The 20,721-nt window shown below is 42.0% G+C and overlaps 2 protein-coding genes across 7 annotated transcripts in view; one reads left to right on the top strand and one right to left on the bottom strand.

Moving 5' to 3' along the window:
• cep112 (centrosomal protein 112) overlaps nucleotides 1–20,721 on the bottom strand; it is a 169,401-nt gene that overhangs the window by 143,273 nt on the left and 5,407 nt on the right. For 3 of the 6 annotated variants that reach the window (XM_082532002.1, XM_082532003.1, XM_082532004.1), the window contains exons 5-8: nucleotides 13,000–13,084; nucleotides 10,263–10,337; nucleotides 7,355–7,402; nucleotides 7,170–7,244 (exon numbers count right to left, since the gene is read on the bottom strand). In XM_082532002.1, the coding sequence (XP_082388128.1) occupies nucleotides 7,170–7,244; nucleotides 7,355–7,402; nucleotides 10,263–10,337; nucleotides 13,000–13,084 (283 nt within the window). Of the gene's footprint in view, nucleotides 1–7,169; nucleotides 7,245–7,354; nucleotides 7,403–10,262; nucleotides 10,338–12,999; nucleotides 13,085–16,827; nucleotides 17,199–20,721 lie in introns of those variants that run through there. The other 3 variants (XM_082532006.1, XM_082532007.1, XM_082532005.1) reach the window with 3 other exon arrangements.
• Nucleotides 15,998–20,721, top strand: part of prkcab (protein kinase C, alpha, b) — a 148,834-nt gene continuing 144,110 nt past the window's right edge. The window contains exon 1 of the mRNA XM_082532010.1: nucleotides 15,998–16,443. The gene's annotated coding sequence lies outside the window, so the exon portion shown is untranslated. The remainder of the gene's footprint in view (nucleotides 16,444–20,721) is intronic.

Genomic DNA, 20,721 nt, shown 5'->3' with positions numbered 1-20,721 from the left:
AAGCTACAAAATGACAGCTTTTTGACAAAACGTGGTTTCTAAATATTTAGTGGCTTAAACTTAAGCTAAGAATTTATTGATTTATAAAGCTGTCTCAGCTTTATAAAGATATAAATGTGCTTTTTACACACTTTCAAAGCTAAGAAAAGAAAACAGAAAAAAAGAAGAAGAGGACACTTTTTGATCCATAGCCTAGTCTTACCAATAAGATGTGAAAGTATGAGCAGATAATACTCTAAGCCTTACAGTATTAAGGAATTTGTACTTACAGCTTTTGACCTGTGCATCTGTGGTCCAAAACACACTGTATCCTACCACTATTTAGCTGCCACTAGTAACAGTGATCATCGCTTTTATGAAAACACTCACTAATAATTACCTCAGAGATGGAGGTTATGTTTTTGGTAGCGTTCGTGTGCGTGTCATTCTGTCTGTAAACAGTATAGCTCAAAAAGCTTTGAATTCATTTGCTGAAGACTTTATAAGGATGTGGATTGGGCCTGTGTTAACAATCTATTAAAATTTACCTTACATCCACCAACACCTCCCATTCACATGGATATCAGAACATTACCCAGGTAAGTGACACACCTGGTCCATCCATGTGATATAAAAGGAAATGTCATTGATCAGACCAGGCCACCTTCTTCCGTTGCTCTGTCCAATTTGGATACTGTGGGGTTAGCAGCTATGCAGCCCCACACACAACAAACTAACACATTTCCATCATAACCAGCATTAACCTTTTCAGCAATTTGAGCTATAATAGCTCGTCTGTTCGACTGCACTGCGCAGGAAAGCCCTCGTTCATCACATGCTTCAGTGAGCCTTGGCTGCCCATGACCCCGTCGCTGGTTCACCACTGTTGGACCACTTTTAATAGATACTGACCACTGCAGACCAGGAACACCAAATATAAGCTGCAGTTTTGGAGATGCTCTGACCCAGTTTATTCAGCCATTTAATTTGGCTGTTTCCAACTTGCTCAAATCTTTACACTTGCCTATTTTTCCCAATTTCAGCATCAACTTTGCGGACAAAATGCTCACTTCCTCCCTAATACATCTCACTAGCATGTGCCATGATTAAGAGATAATAAGTCACCTGCCATATGTCATAATGTTATGCCTGACCCATGTAAACGGGTCCTCCTACCCATTAGAATACACATCAGTTTAATGCTAAAGTAATGTTTTCTGCGAATAAAGATTTCTGTTCCCAGGCCTTCACCAGTACCAGCTTGGAGACTGCCAATAAGAATAAACCCACAAAACCAATAAAACATATCAAACCTCTTTGTGTGAGCGTTAAAATTAAACATGTGTAAACATAAACTGGCTGGATAAGTAATGAATTCATTACTCAAACAAACCAGAATTTTCTATAATTAGCTACTTTTGGCTACTCCCTTATTTACAAGGGGTCGCTACAGCAGGTAACTTTGCATGTTTGATTTGGCAGATTTTACAACCTTCCTGGTGCAACAACCATACAGATTTGTCTCTCTTTCTGGAGACAGGGTGACCTTGCAAAGGCTGATGTCAATCTGTCACATGTCATGGAATAATAATGCTATTTTTATTCCACCTTTGGAAAAAGTATTTCTCACATTTTCCTAGTTAGATTGCCGTTAAGTGCCAACAACACACGGAGGCACAAAGAAAGTCTTTGACACAAGGATGACTGACCATTTCCTTTGATGTCCCTACTCATGTTTAGTCACTGTCTGTTCTGGTGTCTTAATCAACCCTAAAGCAGGGTGACAGTGTTCCTCCTTTGAAAGTGTGGCTGTGTCAGCAGTTATAACGTCCCAGGGCTAGATCATGTTTGTTCTAGTCATCAAAAACTATTAAGCAGAAAATTCCCACAACATTACTTGGCACACTCAAACCACATTAGACCTTCTCTCTTAGAGAGAATCAAAGGGAAGTAACTGTGATGTCTGAGTACAGACATGATTTAACTACACAGGTGTTTAAGTGTACACATACAATACAATAAAAACACCAACAACATACTAAACATATAAAAAATTATAAATACATGTCGGCAATTCACTTTACATTGTGAGCCGTGTTAAAAATAAAATTCCAATTAAAATACTTGAATTGCCTTCTAGACGATTCTCCTCATTATTGTATTTCAGCTACACTTAGACACTGTATCCTTGACAAAGCTCTGTTAAGTATTCTGCTTCTTTTTTCCTTGATTTACTGTGCCATTTCTTGTGCAATTGAGGGGACCACAGGAGACGTGTCAGAGAAGAAAGGAAAAGGCAAAAGAAAAGGAGGGGGTAAGAAAAGACAGAGGGAGAGATGGGGAGAGAGGTAGCAGTGATTGAAAAGCAAAGGAGTTAGTAGAGACCTGATTCTGCCCTCCCCCCGTCCCCTCTACTCCCCAAAAAAAGAACGTGTGGGGGTGTCACTTTCTCATCCTCTGTTCAAATGCTCTTTGGAGAAAGTTTGCCAAACTAGATCAGGGGTGTCTGAAACTTGTTTATAAAAGGCGTCGGTGAAGGAAGGAGGAGGAGGGATGTCGTACACCTAAGGCTTTTGAGACAGCTTCAATCAGCCCAACTGGGTGGTACAGCTTTTTCCCTTTTCTCTTCTTCAGAGTTGTAGCGAGTGCTGTAAGATGCCATGTTTTTTGACACTTCGCTCTTGAAAGGATGAGAGGCTAGAGAAAGAGAGAGAGAGACGGAGGAACGAAAGCGAGGATGGGTACGAGAAAGGGAAGGAGGTTGCTTTTTCTGCTCTCGAAACCATCGCGGGGTCAGGGCCTTTTCCCTCGGGGGGGACGTGTTCACAAATCGGCTGCTAACTGTTTAGGCTCCACAAAGCAAGGTTGCATTTGTGCATTTCCTTCATCGCACTTGAGATGTACAATGTCCCGGTGCGTCTTTCATCCTCAGTAAACACAGATGCTCTAGGATAGTCGGTATACAGCGCTGCACTATCTGCTCAGGAGCAGCTAGATGCCATTTCCACAGTCTGACAAGAAGTTAATTTACTGTAGTCTGTCCAGATTGTACAGGCCGGATAAAAACTTTGGCTAAAATTCGACTCTGACATGTGAGGAAATAAATAAATAAATAAACCGCAGCTCTGAATACAGAGTAAGTAAACACACTACTTAAAAATTTCTAACATGAAAACATCAAATACGCAAACTCAAAAGCTGAGCAGTAACTTCATCATCTTGGAACACTGCAGATCCTTTATATCTTCCAGCCTGAAGCGCCATACTGAACTAGTCCCTTTAAAAAATACTAAGACTCAATAGGTTACTCTTTTTTTTTTTTAGCTTTGAAAAGAGATCAGATAAGGCAGGCTACGGCCCTCTAAGTCACAGGCTGTGAGCTCAAGCTCCATCCTAAGGGTCTTAGAATAGAGAGACTGCATCATTATGGCATCAGAATCCGAAGCGTACTGATCTTCATTCAGGGAACTGTGACCATTAGAATGGTACTGCTTGACACTAACACACTGCCAATCCCTCAGGTCAGGTACCAAGGGGGGGGGGGGGTGGGGGGGTGGGGGGGTAGTTTGTAGACAGCATGAACGCACAAACTGCAGAAGAAAGTCTGGGTATTTTAGTCAGTCTGTCAGTATGTTCCATAATTACAAGACTTAGGCCTATGTATAGCGTAACCTGACTCATCAGTCGACATTTAATTGAATTTCCAAATAAAGGCCCAGCCCTCTTAATGCTAAGCACTGCTAGAGCGCGCTGTAGGATTAGCAGGACTTTAGCAGGACATTTTCCACATTTTCCCCTGTAAGTGTGCACATATGTATAAGCTAAGTTACTTAAAGCAATGGCAGCTTGCAGGGAAGTTTCTCAGCTGCCACTCATTGTTCCACAAGGGAAAAAAAAAACAGTCTGCATTTTTAGTAATGCAGTCAGTAGATTAGCAGGAGGATGAGCTTGGTGTGAAAGCTGAGATGTTCGTTAAGCTGCCACCAGCTTAATGGCATGTGGCGTGTATAACACTTTAAACCTGGGTAAATTTCCAACTATGCTTTAGGGATTACGGGGAAGTGATGTCACTGTGATTTCCCAGACCTAACCCAGACAGCCACGGAATAGCAGAGCCGGACAAGATTACGAGAAAAGTTTCTGCATGCCGGCAAAGTCAAAGGGCAACATGGGTTGACTACGAAGAAGGTGCTTTACCCGTACAAACCTCGCAGTCTGTAGATTCAATGTAACAGCTCATGTTTGACTCTTACCTTTTGCTGTAAGTCTGTGTTTTTTTCAGCATTTTAAATACCTCACTACAGTGGCCACAGACTGGTCCAAAACACAAGCTGCAGCTTAATACTGTGCCTGAATAAGGAACTGCTCATGGTATGTTCCATTTTTTAAATAAATAGTACAAACAGCACTCCCATCATCGGGTAACTGACTGACTTTGAAATTCACCTATGTGGTACTTTATGCTACGGTCACACTAGGCCAAATAGTGGCTAGATTTTGCAACACGATCATAAACGACTGCGACTGTGCGCCTTTGAAACGGATGAAATGGACTCGGACCGGGTCCGCTAACAACTCACAGTTACAGCTGCTGTCTTCTGAGTTACTTTGGTGCATCAAGACAGCGATACAACAGCAATAAGACAGATTCAGTCTGCTATCAGTTTGCGACCCGATGGGGCCAAGTTGGAAATGACACGTGTAACTGTGATAATGTGGCAGTTAACTGTGCTACATTGGTGAAAATTGCAAATCTTTTATTGTCTACATACACAAAACTTTGCACTTTGTTTACAATCAGATTCCAGCCAGAACCCCACAGATCTAAAACAGAAATTCCTCTACAAATATCAAAGTATCCAGAGAAGGACACGTATGAGTGCAACAAATTACAAATTGTTGGTACCAAATGCATTTGTTGTCCACCCGTAATGTAGTAAGTCTAAATCACATACGCTTATATTTAACAATCTAGATGCACTTTTCTTAGAAAACCATAGTCTCAATACAAGTTGAGACTAAGTGCAATGGATTTCCTGGACTTTTAGTATTTCCCACATTGCTAGCATGTGACCTCGGTAAACGGCTGGCGCCGTTTGCCATGGCTTTCTTCCTAAAAATCCATGCTCATATTCAAGGCCGTTCACATATGAACTAAATCTCACAGCTCACACCAGTGTCAGACTCGTAATATACTGTGCGCACCAAAAACACTAAGCATATGCTCAAATACCACTTTCACAAACATCAAAAACACTGAATGTCATAAACATTACACTACACAATTTATTGACGGACAATTATGTCGCACTGCACTAGATCACACAGGTGTATCTAATAAAACGGTAACTCACTGCATTAAATATGTTCTGCTGAGGTAAATTTATATTCCCACCACACACGGCTGTATGGAGCCAGTGAGCTAGTCTGAGGTGGGATCAAACAGCATAGGACGTGGCTTTAATGTTTTCATAATGGAGTTGCCTCATTCAGTCAGTGCACAGAAACATTGCCTGACTGGTAAAAGAAGATTTACATCCACCGATCACAAACAGATCCTTGTCATGAGAGACCAACAAACCAGACCATTCTTGTCCAAAATGTCCTGTATGTTTTTCCAGCCAGTGCTTACTGACTGGCTGCAGGTATGAAAAGCCATAGCTATTACAGACAAGTCATGCTCAGTTTTATATTTAACAGTGCATTAAAAGGTGGATGGTGGGAGGAATGTGTGGGGGTTCGGGGAAGTTTGGGAGGAGCACACGGGACTTCAAAGCATGTTTTCAGAATAGGATTTTCAGCTTAAATCCACATAAGGGAAAAAAGTGTCATCACTGGGAACTTGCATTATATTTGTCTTTTTAAGAGGCCTTGGCTATTTCAACAGTACAAACAGTATGTGTGTGTGTGTGTGTGTGTGTGTGTGTGTGTGTGTGTGTGTGTGTGTGTGTGTGTGCGCGCGCACGTGGCTGTGGGGGCGTTTAATGCCATAAAGCAACAAGAGAGCTTGTCCAGCAGAGTGTCTCTGACTGTGTTAAATTCTATGCTGTAAGCAATGTCTGTGTCAAGCGGTGGCTTCATGTTAACTCGCTCACTAGCTGGTGAAATAGTTTGCTGAAAAGTTCAACAATAATAACATACATTATATGAAAGCTGTCAGCCATTAGTTTTACAAGTCAGTGCGCCCCAGGGTGGCTGTGGCTACAATGTAGCTTGCCATCACCAGTGAGTGAATGTGTGTGTGAATGGGTGGATGACTGAACGTGTAAAGCGCTTTGGGGTCCTTAGGGACTAGAAAAGCGCTATACAAATACAGGCCATTCACCATTCGCCATTGTTGTGGCTACTTAATGTATATGTACACTCACTGGCCACTTCATTAGGTGCACGTTGCAAGTACCAGCTTGGCTTAATGGCTTAGAATTAAAATATCTGCTGGAAACATTCCTCAGAGATTTTGGTCCTTATTGTCATGACAGATTTGTTGGCTGCACATCCATGATGTGAATTTCCCGTTCCACCACATCCCAAAGGTGCTGTGTTGGATAGAGATCTGGTTATTGTGGAGGTCATTTGAGTACAGTGAACTCACTGTTATGTTCAAGAAACCAAATTTGAAATGATTTGAGCTTTAGGATATGACAGAAGAGGGGCACACTGTGGTCATAAAAGGATGGACATGGGTAGCAATAATAATCAGGTAGGCTGTAGTGTTTAACAATACTAACTTGGTACTAAGGAGCTCAAAGTGTGCCAAGAAAATATCCCCCTTATCAATACAACACCACCAGCCTGAATTGTCGATACAAGGCAGGATGGAGTCATGCTTACATGCTGTTTACAGCAGATTCTGTCCCGTCCCTTTGAATGTCTCCTTCCCTGGTTGTAACGAGTGGTTATTTGATTTACTGTCTCTTAAACCCTAGAGACCGTTGTTTGGGAAAAATCCCAGTAGATCAGCAGTTTCTGAAATACTCACACCAGCCCATCTGCCACTAACAACCATGACGCATTCACTGAAATTACCTTTCTTTCCCATTCTGATGCTCGGTTTGAACATTAGCAGGTCATCTTGACCATGTTTCCATCCCTAAACTGATTGAACTGATGGACCAAACCAAGTGGCCAGTGACTGCATAAAGTATGTATATTCTCAGTTAGTGGCAAATGTCTCTCATTCTGGTTCATACCTCTTTGCTCTGTAACAGTTGTGCACCCTGATCACTGGCCAAGTTACTCTTCCCCCCAAAGCTTGACTTGAAAATCTAAGGAGATATAGTAAAGAGAGATGTGGGAATGAGAAGACTCAGGAAATCAAAGACAATTTTCTTCACGTAACAATAAATAAAGTACAAGAGACCCCCTGACAACTTACTGGTGACAAGGGAACGGGCTCCTCTCGCAAATACCTTGGCTTCTCAATCTGAAAGAGTAAACAGAAAAATTTTAGACCTCTCTTTGGCTCCTTCCTCTCTTAACAAAGCCTTACCACTACCTCCACCCTAAGTCTGCCATAAACAATGTGGGGAGCACATCAAAAGCCCAGTGCTATGGCTGAAGCCTCTTCCGTCAACTTGTGTCTGTTTAGAAAGGCAGAATGCGTCGGGACACTTCAAGGCTTTGTGTGTGTGGCGAGCTCTGTTTCCGCTCTTGGCCTCTTTCAGCTGTCCCTTTTGTCAACACTCAGGACCGCTAATCTCTAAGCTATCCCTGGTCCGTTTACTGTCACGCTGAGACAAATGTGTACACATCCCTGCCAAAACACTGACACAGCGTATTCTTTGATTACAATATGAAACACAGTAGACTGAAAAAGAGCGAGCCACTAAACCACCTGAAAGTAAGCGGGTCACGGTCCATGTCTCTCTGCGGTGTTACATCAATACACCTCACTAACTGTGACACAAACTGCAAAAATATCTGCTGCTTGACAGCCTGCTGTTTTTGCTTGCACTATTTGACATTTGTTTATGACCCCATTACTTTCTTGTGAACTCGCACTATCATACAGCGTTTCGCTCTGATGCACTGGGGCTGTCTGTAGGGGCTGCCAACTAGCAGCAAGATCACGGCTTTTCAAAGCAGCAGAGCCGACTCTAGAGATGACAGCAATGACGCCCAGTAAACAGTTCTGTTGCTAATCTCTTCAACATAGCAATGAAGGAGGAGAACAAGGAGGAAGAGAAGGAAGAGGAGGGAAGTGTGGGACTCATTCGATGTAAAAAAAAAAAGGGTGGGGGGGTGGGGGTGGGGGGGATTTAATGCCGTAAGGTGGCACGGCCCACGCAAAGCTAATCCAGAATGAATGGGAAAAAACAGGACCTGAAAAAACCTCAGAGTTTGGGCCTCAAACGTTTAGAGTTACAGTATGAGGATAAAGACAAAATCTTTGCTTTAGGGTGAGTAACTGTGGCTCCCTGCTAAGTCTACACGCAGGTAAAAACAGGTCATACATTTCACTGCAAGTCCTCAACAAAAGGAAACATCCGAGTTAGACCGCTCGACATAACCAGCGCTATAAAAAAAATAAATTAAAAAAATAGCCAGCGCTGCGGTGGTGGGTGCAATGATGTGTGATGAATTGCTACTTAAGTCTGGTGAAGGCCAGAAAACAAATTCACATTCGCCAAGTGATGAATCAATCGATAGTCTTCTAAACTAGTGCCCAGACTGAAAACAAGAATGGGATTTTCTTTTTATATCTACAGACAGCCAGTCATCACATTTGATTGAGCACGGCCCACAGGGCGAGGAAGACATGCAGACTAAATGCTGTGGTGTAATGCTGGCATGGTGCAATGCTAAACTTAGACTCCGTGCACATGTATGCCTGTGCACATACTCTTGCCCTGCATGCCTGCCCACACACACACACTCCTCTAAGCATATGTTTGTCCAGCCTCGCAGCTGGCACGGCGTCCTGTGTCATTGAATCCTGACGTGGATGGATGGATGGACGCACAAGAGGAACAACACTCCAAATCGCAAGGGATGGCTCTCCAGCCAAAAGAGAGGCCATGATTGATAGCTTCCTAGTTTTGGACTGGTGTTGAGCAAGTCGTCGGCACAGCCCTTTTAACCACAGACAGCCAATGGTAGGAGCAACAACTGAACAACTGTATTACATGTGACACAAGTTTAAAAAACTTCTGCCTACAGGTAGTCCTGTGCATATTGCACCCATCTCTAAGGTAGCAAAACTCCCATTTTACATAAAACTAGCTGCTCTAACACACAAACCACATGAAAGTTAAAAACAGATGGAGGTCCAGCTGACTCAGGTTTTGTGTCGAGCTTTCCAAGTCTGAAGCAATTTGTTATACACTGTCCGGTTACCACGTTACCAATGCTGACTGCACTCACTTTATTACATCAGGGTGAAATGAACAACAAATCGATATGGACTGCTTCAGAACATCTAAAGAGATGCTAAAGATGTTCCAGATAAAATGATGCTCAGCTGTGCAGAAATTTCATAGGCGTCGGGCACTTTGAGGCAGCGCATCTATAAAAACTTCTATAAACTTGAGCAGGCCTGTGTGTATTTGTGTGTGAAGGAACATCTGTTGATTTGAAAGATGCAGGCTAGGGGGAGGGTTGCCAAGCAATGCCTCTTATCAGCGTTTCAACACAGAGGAAAGCAGAGCAGCGCGGTGCGCGGCTTCACGTCGGCTGATGGATGCCTCAGATTACCCCTGTACCGAAAGAGAGAGGGAGAATAAAGGGGAGGTAGTCACAGACAGACGGAGAGGACAATGGATTGGAGAAACGTGCAAAAAGTCGGAAAACAGAAAGGGGAGATTTTGCCAAAATATTAGTGGAGAAAGGAGAAAGTCAAAGGTAACAAGCATGTTAAAGAAAACAAAACAAAAAAACAGAAGAAGAAGAAGAAAAAAAAGACAGTCGAAGGGTCATGCAGGTGAGGAGATAGCAACATATGAGGGCAGGGGGCATATCAAGCCCAGGCCTGATGCACTCAGATAGAGAAGATAAGAATGATTCACACATCTTCAATTTCTCAGTTTACACAACCTTTCTCTCGCTCCCCGTCCTACCCTGACATCCTACAATAGCGCCAAACTGCCTAAAGGAAGTGTTTTCAAGAGAACACAGGTGAAAGGCCTCTCAACCCTTTGTTCGAACGGTGCTGTTAACTCTGCGTCACTGCACTACTGATGCGGATGTACTTAGGTGCTCAGACTCACTGCTGTCACTGTGGCGAGCAACAGCACGTTTGACAGCTGCATGTAACAAAGAAGCTCATGGCATGCCCCTGGACTCACCCCCAGGTTCCAGCTGTTGAGACGAGCCTCCAGGTCACTGTCATCGGGAGATATATGGTTTGGCTCCCCATCCACCTGAGGAGGGGGGGGAGAAGGGTGGGATAAAAAAGAAGGGTATCAACAGCAGGAATAAAATGGAAGTTAAGATGGTTGATATGTTTTCTGACAGCGCTCTGATTGGCAGTTTGGCCAGAGGAACAGGCGGTGATGGAGGTTATCACTGCCTGCTGACACAATGTAATTTCTCTCTTGGCAACAACAAAAGGGCTCTTTAAAAGCTTACAGATACACAGTGCACCCACATGTGTTTAACTAACAACCCTCTACTCCCTTGTTATCTCCATTTCTCCACCCTTTGCTCCCTCGCTCTCCTCCCTCTCACATACAGCGCTCCAGATGTTTGGCAGTTCCACATCATTTCCGTCACACAGTAAATTCCGCAAGAGGGGCATATGTGCAGCTCGGCTGCCTGTCATTCTTGTTTTTCTCCAGCCTTTTGTTTTACGACGGGGCGCCGGATTTATTTTATGCAGGATAAGTTGAATGCTTGCAGGGGCTTTTGTTGATACAAGATCAGTTTACTCTAGTCGAGGTTGGGCAGCAAGGTTGAAATGGGGGAAATATCTAATAAAGTTGAGAGAGTGATAGGGAAAGGAGATATGTTGTTGAATTTGATTAAGATCTCGTGGAGTGTGGACCTTGGGTGTACCTCAGCAGAACTGCACCGATGCAAAGAAATCGCAGAATGGAATAGCTTGGGATTAAATGCCCTTTCTGATTAAAAAGGCATTAAGGTTCCAGAGCCTCGCCCTCAAACAAACATTTCGATATCTAGGAATGCTGGGTATGCAGGCCACCGGCTGTTCAAAACAGCGTGCTACATTCTCAGAATTGCACCATAAATTCAAAGCATTACTTTTAAATACAGTACTGTGCAAACATCTTGAGGCACCACTTATTTTTTTAATATTTTGATACCTAGAGGTCAGACTTTCATGTCATTTTTGTTAGTGGTCTTGAGCAATAGTTCTCCAGGCTTTTTAAAGGCCTTTCAAAGTTCTTCTTTGGACATTGGCTTCTTTTTCATTAATTTTCATTCCAGTTATACCTGACCATTTTCACAGCAGTGTTTTTATTTGTTAAGCCACTTAACTGGCCTATGAATCATTAACCAAAAAAGTAGCTAACTTAATAGAAGAACCAGTGTTATGTCTGCACATGAAGACATGAAAAGAACCGATTTTTAAACTGTAACTTTGGCCTCTTTATTGACAGTCTGATGTAAACACCACAATTTTTTTCCTATTTCTTTATTAGAATATATGAAAAATAGAAAGATAACATAAGTATAAAATAGTATTTTTGCACAAACAAGATGATTCCCGCAGATTCCCACACTATTAGCTGAAAATGTGGCATATCTCAGCATGGTGTGCAGTCCATCCATCCGTTGTCTTCTGCTCATCCTTTTCAGGGTCGCGGGGAGGCTGGAGCCTATCCCAGCTACCTGGGCAGGGTACACCCCGGATAGGTCACCTGTCTGTCACAGGGCTAACAAATAGAAACAAACAACCATCCCACCCACATTCACATCTATGGGCAATTTAGAATGACCCTAACCTCACTAAACCACGTAAACATAGGCAGAAAATGCAAACTCCATACATAAAAGACCCAGCCAGTTGGTGGAATCCAACTCAGGACCTTCTTGCTGTGAGGCTGACTGACATTGGCTTAATTTCTCAGTACGACAATGGTTCCAAACAACTGTCAGTGTGTGAAAGCATATATAGGTCACTATCAGTCATGGATTCGCCTCCACCAGAGCTCAGACCGTGTGGGATGATTTTGACAGAAAACAGAGCAAACATCCAAATAGGAGCTTTGAATGTCCTTCAAGAAACCTGGAGAACTATTCCTGAACACTACTTAAGGAAATTATAAGAAAGCTTTCCTAAGAGAGTTCAGGGTGTGTTGAAGAATAAAGGTGGTCATATCAAGTATTGGCTTTAAACCTCCTTTACAAGCAGTGTTTTGGTTTATATCCTTATATAATTCCATGTATTCTTTCTACATCAATAAATCACTGCACCTATTTCCCACTTTATAAGGAGATGAAGGGTAGCTCAAGACTATCAATAAACAGGACACAATATTGACAATGTCTCTCAGTGCAATGTGTTTTGCATCCCCTAGTTTTCACACACCTTGGAGGGAGGAGAGAAAAAAAAAAGCACACGGATATACCCCAGTGGGAGGATTCTAACATGTAAATAATGGTTCACAATCATGGATCATAACAAATGCAATAACAGCGGACAGCACCACAAACTGCAACCTGATAAAGAGGTGAAGGAACACCTTTTTAAAAAAACAATATTACAATCATAAAGAAGAAGTTGTAAAGCTGTTTTAAGCTGCACACATTATGTGTGTCAGCTGTGAAGACATTATCGTCATTTTTGCGAAACAGAAACTTGCGGGCACAGGGATTTTCCTCCGACTTCATGGGGAAATGAGTTTAGGAATTCCCAAATTGGTCAACATTAAAGAAGAAAGCAAAACGTTGGGTCTGCTGTTTGTGTTGGCAACAGCAGCCTGGTTGCTGTTAATATTTCATGTCTCATCAACGCTACCTCGCAGGGACCTATAAATCTAATTGCTGAATCGTAACACAAACATGCCGGGGAAGTCCAGAGGTGCGATTAGAAATTCTGAAGAATAGCGATGAACTAACCATTCTTGTAGCTTGTCTGGGTGATTGTCTCAGTGGACTGGAAGACACGGGTCGTGATGCTGCCCTATCCTCATATGGCCTTCTCCTGGAAGAAAAAATTGAGAGACAAACACAAATGTAAAAGGTTAACCTACAATATGTGTGTGCATATCTCTGGAGTCTGCTCAAATCGCTCTTTGCATATGAATGTGCTTGCATAGGCAGCTTGCCTTGCCATTTGCACAGATCAACATCTGGCACTGGCTGCATGGTTTGTGGCCTGCACTTCATCCCATCTGAACAATAAATGTCTCTGCTACACATCAGTCTGTTTCCACGCACAGCCCACGGGCACCAGTCTATGACATGTACAATCGCTTTATAATCGCATATCTCAATTGATGCCTCACATTGCATCCGTCATGGTTTAAACAAGCAGCCTGATGTGGAAAAAAGCTTATATCCACTGACACACATGCAAACAAGTACGCACACACATACATACTCCTCATTCTCACTATTGCCTCTCTCCCACACGCACGCACACACATCTGCATAACTGAGCTAACAATCTCATTAAGCACTGGCGCACACAAGGCACTTAAAGCCCACTGATGCTAATTAAATGAAGATGTTAGAGAAAGCAGGGAGATGTAGGACAACAGTGAAGAATAAAAGAAAAAAGAAAAGCAGCTATCATCTTATAAAGACATCCCATTTCATTGTAGAGGGCACTGTTTCACACTCTCAATGTGGAGCCTCTGGGCATCCTATCACTGCTGTTTTTTTTTTAGCATTCCTGGTATTCTAAACCTCATTTCTCATGTCATTTAAATGTCATGTCAGTAAACAATTAGTATTCAACTATCGAAATAAATTTAAAAAAATACAAAGATGCCTGGTTCACTATCAAAGTGGCATGTATTGCCAATAACTAATGCTCTCGGTTGTGTATTGTTATAGTCTGGACCTGCCGGTTCAGATAGAGGGAGAGGAGGTGGAGGTGGTCAACAATAGGGCTGTGCGATATGACCAAAATCTCATATCCCGATATAAGAATTCTATCGTCCCGATAACGATATAAATCACAAAAATGTAACATTTTCTGTAAATTATGTGAATCTCGGGCAGCTCGACTTGCAGGAAGTGTTTCCAGCTGGGCGTCGTGTACCTGGAGTCCAGTGTTTTAACCGATGCATGAAACTATAGATTTTTAGACATAAGTTGTAATGGCCGCCGTTTTCTTTGTGAGTATTTATTACACAGCGTGCTGCGGGGAAAAGCCTGTTCTAACGTTTGAGTCTAAGGTCTATTTTTTTAGCACCTGGCGGCTCTTTTTTGCTTCTCATCCGTAAATAATCTGCTCTTTCACGTGATTCAGTTTATTTTGAAAAGTCTCAACAGGATCTTGAGCTTTATTGTGAAAGGTTTATGGGGAACATAAACAAGCGGACACGCGATGGTGTTACCATTGTTGTTGCTAACGACAACGCATAAAAACAGGCGCTTGTCCGTCAGTAGTGTGGTTATATTAAATATAAGAGAAAGAGAGAAAGAAGAAATTAATATAGCCACTACAGTGACCATCAAAAGGATGAAAAAATATTGCCGTAAACAGTTTATTTTGCGAAATAAATGATAGCATAAAATGAAACGATAGACGTTTTTACGTCATCCGATATATATCGTTATATCGAACAGCCCTAGTCAACAAGTACCTCGGGCTGTGGGTGGACAACAAACTGGACTGGTCATGCAACACAGAGCACCTGTATAAAAAAGCCCAAAGCCGACTGTACTTCCTCAGGAGGCTGAGGTCTTTTAACATCTGCAGGAAGCTCCTGAGGATGTTTTATCAGTCGGTGGTTGCTGGAGTACTTTTCTATGCTGTGGTGTGCTGGGGGAGCAGCACAGCAAAGAAGGACTCATCCAGGCTGGAAAAACTGATCAGGAAGGCTGGCTCTGTGGTCGGCATGAAGCTGGACACTCTGGTGACAGTGGCAGAGAAAAGGACACTAAAAAAAATTGCTGGACATTATGGACAATGCTGGGCATCCTCTGCACATGGCCATAAACAACCAGAGGAGTCTGTTCAGTGACAGGTTGCTTCTCCCAAAGACAAGAACCAACAAACTCCTTTGTCCCACACGCCATCAAACTGTTTAACTCCTCTCTGGAGGGGAGAGGGAAGGGAAACAGGGGGACAAAGGAGGGGGGACAACTAAGCTGTAGTGCCTTTTCACTGTGCAATACTTTTTGCTAATATTCAACGGTGCAATAGACTTCAATAATTGAAATGTGCAATTCCCTTGTATTCTTATTCCTATTTATGTTATTTATCCATTTTGTATACTCTTTATTTATATATGTCTCTGTATTTATATATGTGTATATATTGTATTCTGCTCACAGTCTGTAACTTCTGTCGGTGCTGTGCTATTTGGAAACCGAATTTCCCAGAGGAACCCACCTGAGGGATTAATAAAGTTTTTATCTCTAATCTCTCTAAGACACATGAAGGGAAATGGACTGCTTTTTAGGTTCACAAAACCAAAAAGGCTTCTTAAGTTCTGAAAGATAAACTTGGGTGTCTAACCCCTAGTGGGGTTGCCACCTTGGAGCATGTCTTGACAGTCATTCGGTGAGTCCTTATAGTCACGAGCCAAGTTGTGAAAACATTACCATATCCTGTCATAATGTGAGTAATTAAGGTCATCTGGGTAAATGTGTGATCATCTTATTATGATGCATCCCATAAAAGAGACCTTGGTCTCAATAACAGATCATTAAATGAACCTAAACTCATTGAACTGATAATTAGTGCAACTGTATCACTAACAGAATCGCTTACATAACTTTTGCAACAAGTTTAGACAATTAGAACTTATCCTATAATTTATCTTTGGTGGCTTTGCCTATCATTTATTATAATGGACTTGTCAATCAACTCTTTGTGTAGTATCTAGATATAGTTCGCTGATTTATGCGACATTTTTGGCTAATATTTCTTTGGGAATTACCTTGTTGGTGTAAAAATACTATTTCATGCCTACTGAACTCGTCTATCAATGGCATTTTTGTAGATTCAACTAGAGCTGGGCGATAGAACGATAACGATATGTATCGCGATATAACTTTTACTCGATAGAGAAATTAAGCTATCGCGATAGACCTTGCCGCTCTTGTCCGCTTAAAAAAAAAAAAAAAAAAAAAAGGTCAGCCAATCCAAATTAAGTAGCGCAGAGCCGAACCAATCACAGCCGCAGCGTCACGTGGCGTGACTTGTTACAGCACAAGTGCCAAGCCGCACGTGTGTTTGTTTGGGAAGCAGCCAGCGCGTAATGGAGGAAATGAGTGTGCCGACTAGAAAAATCAACCGAGCGTGACCGAAGAGAAAACAGATGATGGTTCCAATGCCGGAGAGATTGTCGAACGGAAGAGCCATAGAAGTTCCGTAGTGTGAAGGTATTTCGGCTATTTCAAGTCTGACAAAAAACAGAGTAGCGTGCACTGTAAATTGTGCCGAAAGCAAGTCTGGAAATACAATAAACTGGTGCATGCGTCACACTGTGCGCCACGTTATTGTTTCGGTGAAATGAATTTCTACAATACTGTTACTGTTAATTCTACTCTCTGCAGTGTTTAAATGCTTACACATACACACAGTTACTGTCCCTCCACACATACGACTCGGTTCTGCTTCTTTTTTTTTTTTTTTTTAATAATGGATACTTTATTGATCCCCATGGGGAAATTACTTGTTTTTCTCTGCATTTGACCCATTCACTCAGTGAAGCAGTGGGCAGCCCACTAAGCAGGCGCCCGGGGAGCAGTGTGTAGGGACGGTACCTTGCTCAGGGGTACCTCAGGGTAGCCGTTAAGTGGATTCGAACCGCCGACCTTCCGATCATGGGGCGACCACTTTACCTACTGAGCTATCCTATGCCCCAGCTTTGTTTACTTTTTCCCACCGAGGCTTCTAGACTTCTGATTGGCCAATATTTCTGCACGGTTAGGAATCTAGCGCCACCTGCTGCTTTGGCATGTTCATAGCAGCGTTTTCCTTCATTTCTGCCTTTATGTGTGGACGGGATTATTTTTTAAAACGAAAAAGGAAAATCTCCGTTTTCAAAAATACCCGTGTACGTGTGGACGTAGCCTCAGTCTCTGATTGGAAGCGCTAATTCGTCATTCGGCTTTTGTCAGACTAAAGTAACTGTTAAAACTGTTTGAAAAGCTAAGCTATACAACAAGGAGAGATTGAGAATTTCCTTTTAGTTCTCAGTTTATTTGATATTGACAAAAGTTAGTCAGTTTTGTCTGTTCTTCTGTAAAACAAACTAAGATTTATTTTTAGAATTAATATTTTGTTTCTAAGTGGAATTGACAATTTAGTCTGTTTCGTTTGTTCTATTTTGAAACTTAAACGCTTTAGCGGCTGCCTTTTGTGTAGTTTGCAATATTTGCCTTTATTTATCTGAAAAAGTCTCATGTTCCTTAAGTACATCTACCCTGTTGAACTTATTATGGGAAATAAATATTTAAATAAAAACAAGCTGCTGATTATTTCACATTTTACTTGTGAGCAACGGCACATTTAAATCTTACAAATATAGTTATTTGGCTTATATCGTGATAGATATCGTTATCGCCTGAAATGAAAAAAACATATCGTGATATGAAAAAATCTCATATCGCCCAGCTCTAGATTCAACTAAAGATACTGGAACAAAAGGCTATTAGCAACAAAGAGGCTAAAAATACAATTTAAAATTAGTCCATTCATGTTTAGACAACACTCATGCATACCATTAGTTTGTTGCCTTTTTATGCTTGAATGATTTATAGGTTAGTGTTAAGTGGCATAACAAACAAGAACATTCCTTTGCAAATGGTCAGATACATTTGACTGGACAATCAATGTCCTAAAAAAATCCTTTGAAAAAATCTTCAAAAGACCTGGAGAACTATAGACCAAGACCACTTTAATAAATGACGAGGAAATCTTCCTCCTTGTCTGCTCAATACTTCTTCACTGCAATGTATTTATCATGTTATTAAGTTGTTGTACCAAAGAGAGTGGCGTAAATAGGATTCTGATCTAATAACACACTTGTAATTGACACTGGTGATGTTACAACATACTGATTAGATGTAGAAATGATTGTCCCATTTCTTTATATGTAGCATTTACAAAATAGTTCATTTTGGAGTGTTTAATAGCTGGAAGAAGTCCGGTAGCGCTCGAGTCTATTTCATATGTTACAGCTTCTGTAGATGCAGAGTTGATTTCACAAAAACATGGCGCAGTCTAATATCACTTCTGAGAAACTAGTCAGTGGATGTCAAGAATGAACTGAAATGAATGCTTTACATCACTCACAATAAATTCCAATATTGTTTCATTAGTCTGTGAATAATTATGTGAAGACACTTCAAAAGAAAGAGTTTCCATCTCTAAGCATGTGTCCACACACACACACACACACACACACACACACACACACACACACACACACAGAACATGGATAAGGGGGCCAAGCTTTGCAATTTTGGGCCTCTAAGTCAACAGGTGGATGAGGATAATTGAATCAGATGTGTCTGGAGTCTGAGGCCCAGAGATCAAAGCAGTGGCAAGTCAGGCCAGAGCTACACACACACACGCGCACACACAAGAAAATGAGAAAACCATGTAGACCTTCAGAAGCTGCAGCTTGGCTGATTAAAGAAACCTGACATCCATACACCAGTCTGACCTCCAGGTGCAGAGCCAGTGGGTCCGGGTCTCAGGCTTCGGGCACCCTCACTAAAGCAGTCTGACCTTGGGACACTAACATCCCTCTGCCCCCACCTATTCTCCACCATAACCCTACACCACCTGGAGGGGGGAGAGGGGGGGGGACGACAAAAGGAGAGTGGGGGCCTGTGAGCACGAGATGTGAGGCTTTTCAATCAACATCAACAACTGACTTCAGAAAATGCAGAGGATTTATTATCCATCCTTTCAATTTAGCAATGAAACATCTTTAAACATAAGACATTATATGAAACACAGATTATGTTTTATATGATCTGCTGACCAATGCAGATTGGCTGCTTTTATGTCCCACAGCATTGCTGTACCTGGACTGCTGCTATATACGAAGCGGTAGCTCTATCTGGTGGCTAAATAAGGAATTAGAAATACCACAGCTTAAGAGGAAAGCATGCTTGGAATTCAATATTTCTGACTAATGCTACAAAATATTATCAGCTAAACACACACATATACACAACATGCCACATCCACTTGTGTGTGATCTCAAAACCTCCGAAAAAAACCAGCACAATTTTACATTTAGACATTGAAACCCGAACCGGCCAGCTTCAGAAGCTAAACGTAGCCCTGCCTATCACCTGACTAATGGTGCGTGAAACAGATCAAATGCTGCCACATCACAGGGAGGGACTCAGATGAGTTCCTTCTATTTAATCTTATCTAAATGAGAGAGACACATAAAAGGACTCTTGGTCTGGCTAATTTTCTCCATCAGGACATTAGTCTGTGATCTGAAGGTCTTTCATGGTCTTATCCTAATCAGACACCATGGTACTCAGCAGTCTGCTTGCCACAAAAATCCCCTCTATCCACACCCTCTAAAGCTGTAACTAACTGAAGGTAGCCACACGTTTTCTTTTACATCATCTGTAATTCAAGTTCGAGCACCTACTAAGGAAACAGATACAGGCCTATGGCCATACATGGATAAGACTCATTTAAACAATATGAGCAAGTCATATAAAATAAAGCCCAGGAGCAGAGACAGTTTGGAAAAGACACCAGGGCTGATGCAGAGAGTTGGTAGTTAACCAAATCAAGATCTTTTGTAACTGTGGGAAGAAACCCACAAAGACAAAAGGAGAACATGCTTGTGCCACACAGCAAGGCCCCACCAGGCCTCTTTGTTCAAAACGTTCACACCCGTCTCGCTGTGAGGTGACAGAGCTAACTACCACGCTGCCTAATCATAATGACTCCACAGCCGACAGAAAAACTTTGAATTAAATATGGCAGCGGCGGGCCTGTGCTTCTTCTTACACAGTGCCCTGGTGTATATTAAGCTCTCTTTAATGCACTTACAGTGCTCTCTTTTTATTATGCTAATGAGTTTATGAAGCCACTGGGCGGTGATTTGCCTTTCCTTGTTAATTGCAGTGAAAAATCAATGAGCCATTACTAACGTCACTTTGTTGAGCTTCTGAACTGCCTTGAGTCAGATGAAATATCTAAAAGCATGCTAGGATGCTTAATGTTTTAGCGAGGCGTGTTATACACATAGATGTATACCTGAGCAGCACAAGCGTCTTTAAAACACAGGCCAATTTTAAAAGTCAATATTTTTTTTAGGCATTTGACTGATGTTCAAAAAGAAATGAAAGCCAAACAATTAAAGAAAACGGAGAACATACTAATGAGCTACCAAGCTTTATTCTTCTCTTTATCTGCTCTGTGGGGGTTACACCTCAAGTTCAACAATTGGTAAAGTGTAAAGAGGGGAGGAACAGAAAGATGGATAGAGAATACGAGAGGTTCATCCTCTCATGCTGTTTTGAAGTATTTCTCTTTGAAAAGTCAGAACGGACAGCTCACGCGGACTGATGCAACAACTTGGCAATGTCTTTGGCTTTTTCAGACAGCGCTGCTGAGCAAATACGATGGGCAATCATTCACAAAAGCTGCGTGTATCCAGTTTCACAGCAAAG

The sequence above is a fragment of the Aulonocara stuartgranti genome, assembly GCF_965226115.1.
Source record: "Aulonocara stuartgranti genome assembly, chromosome: 4".
NCBI lineage: Eukaryota > Metazoa > Chordata > Actinopteri > Cichliformes > Cichlidae > Aulonocara > Aulonocara stuartgranti.
This window is presented reverse-complemented; position numbering and strand designations above follow the sequence as displayed.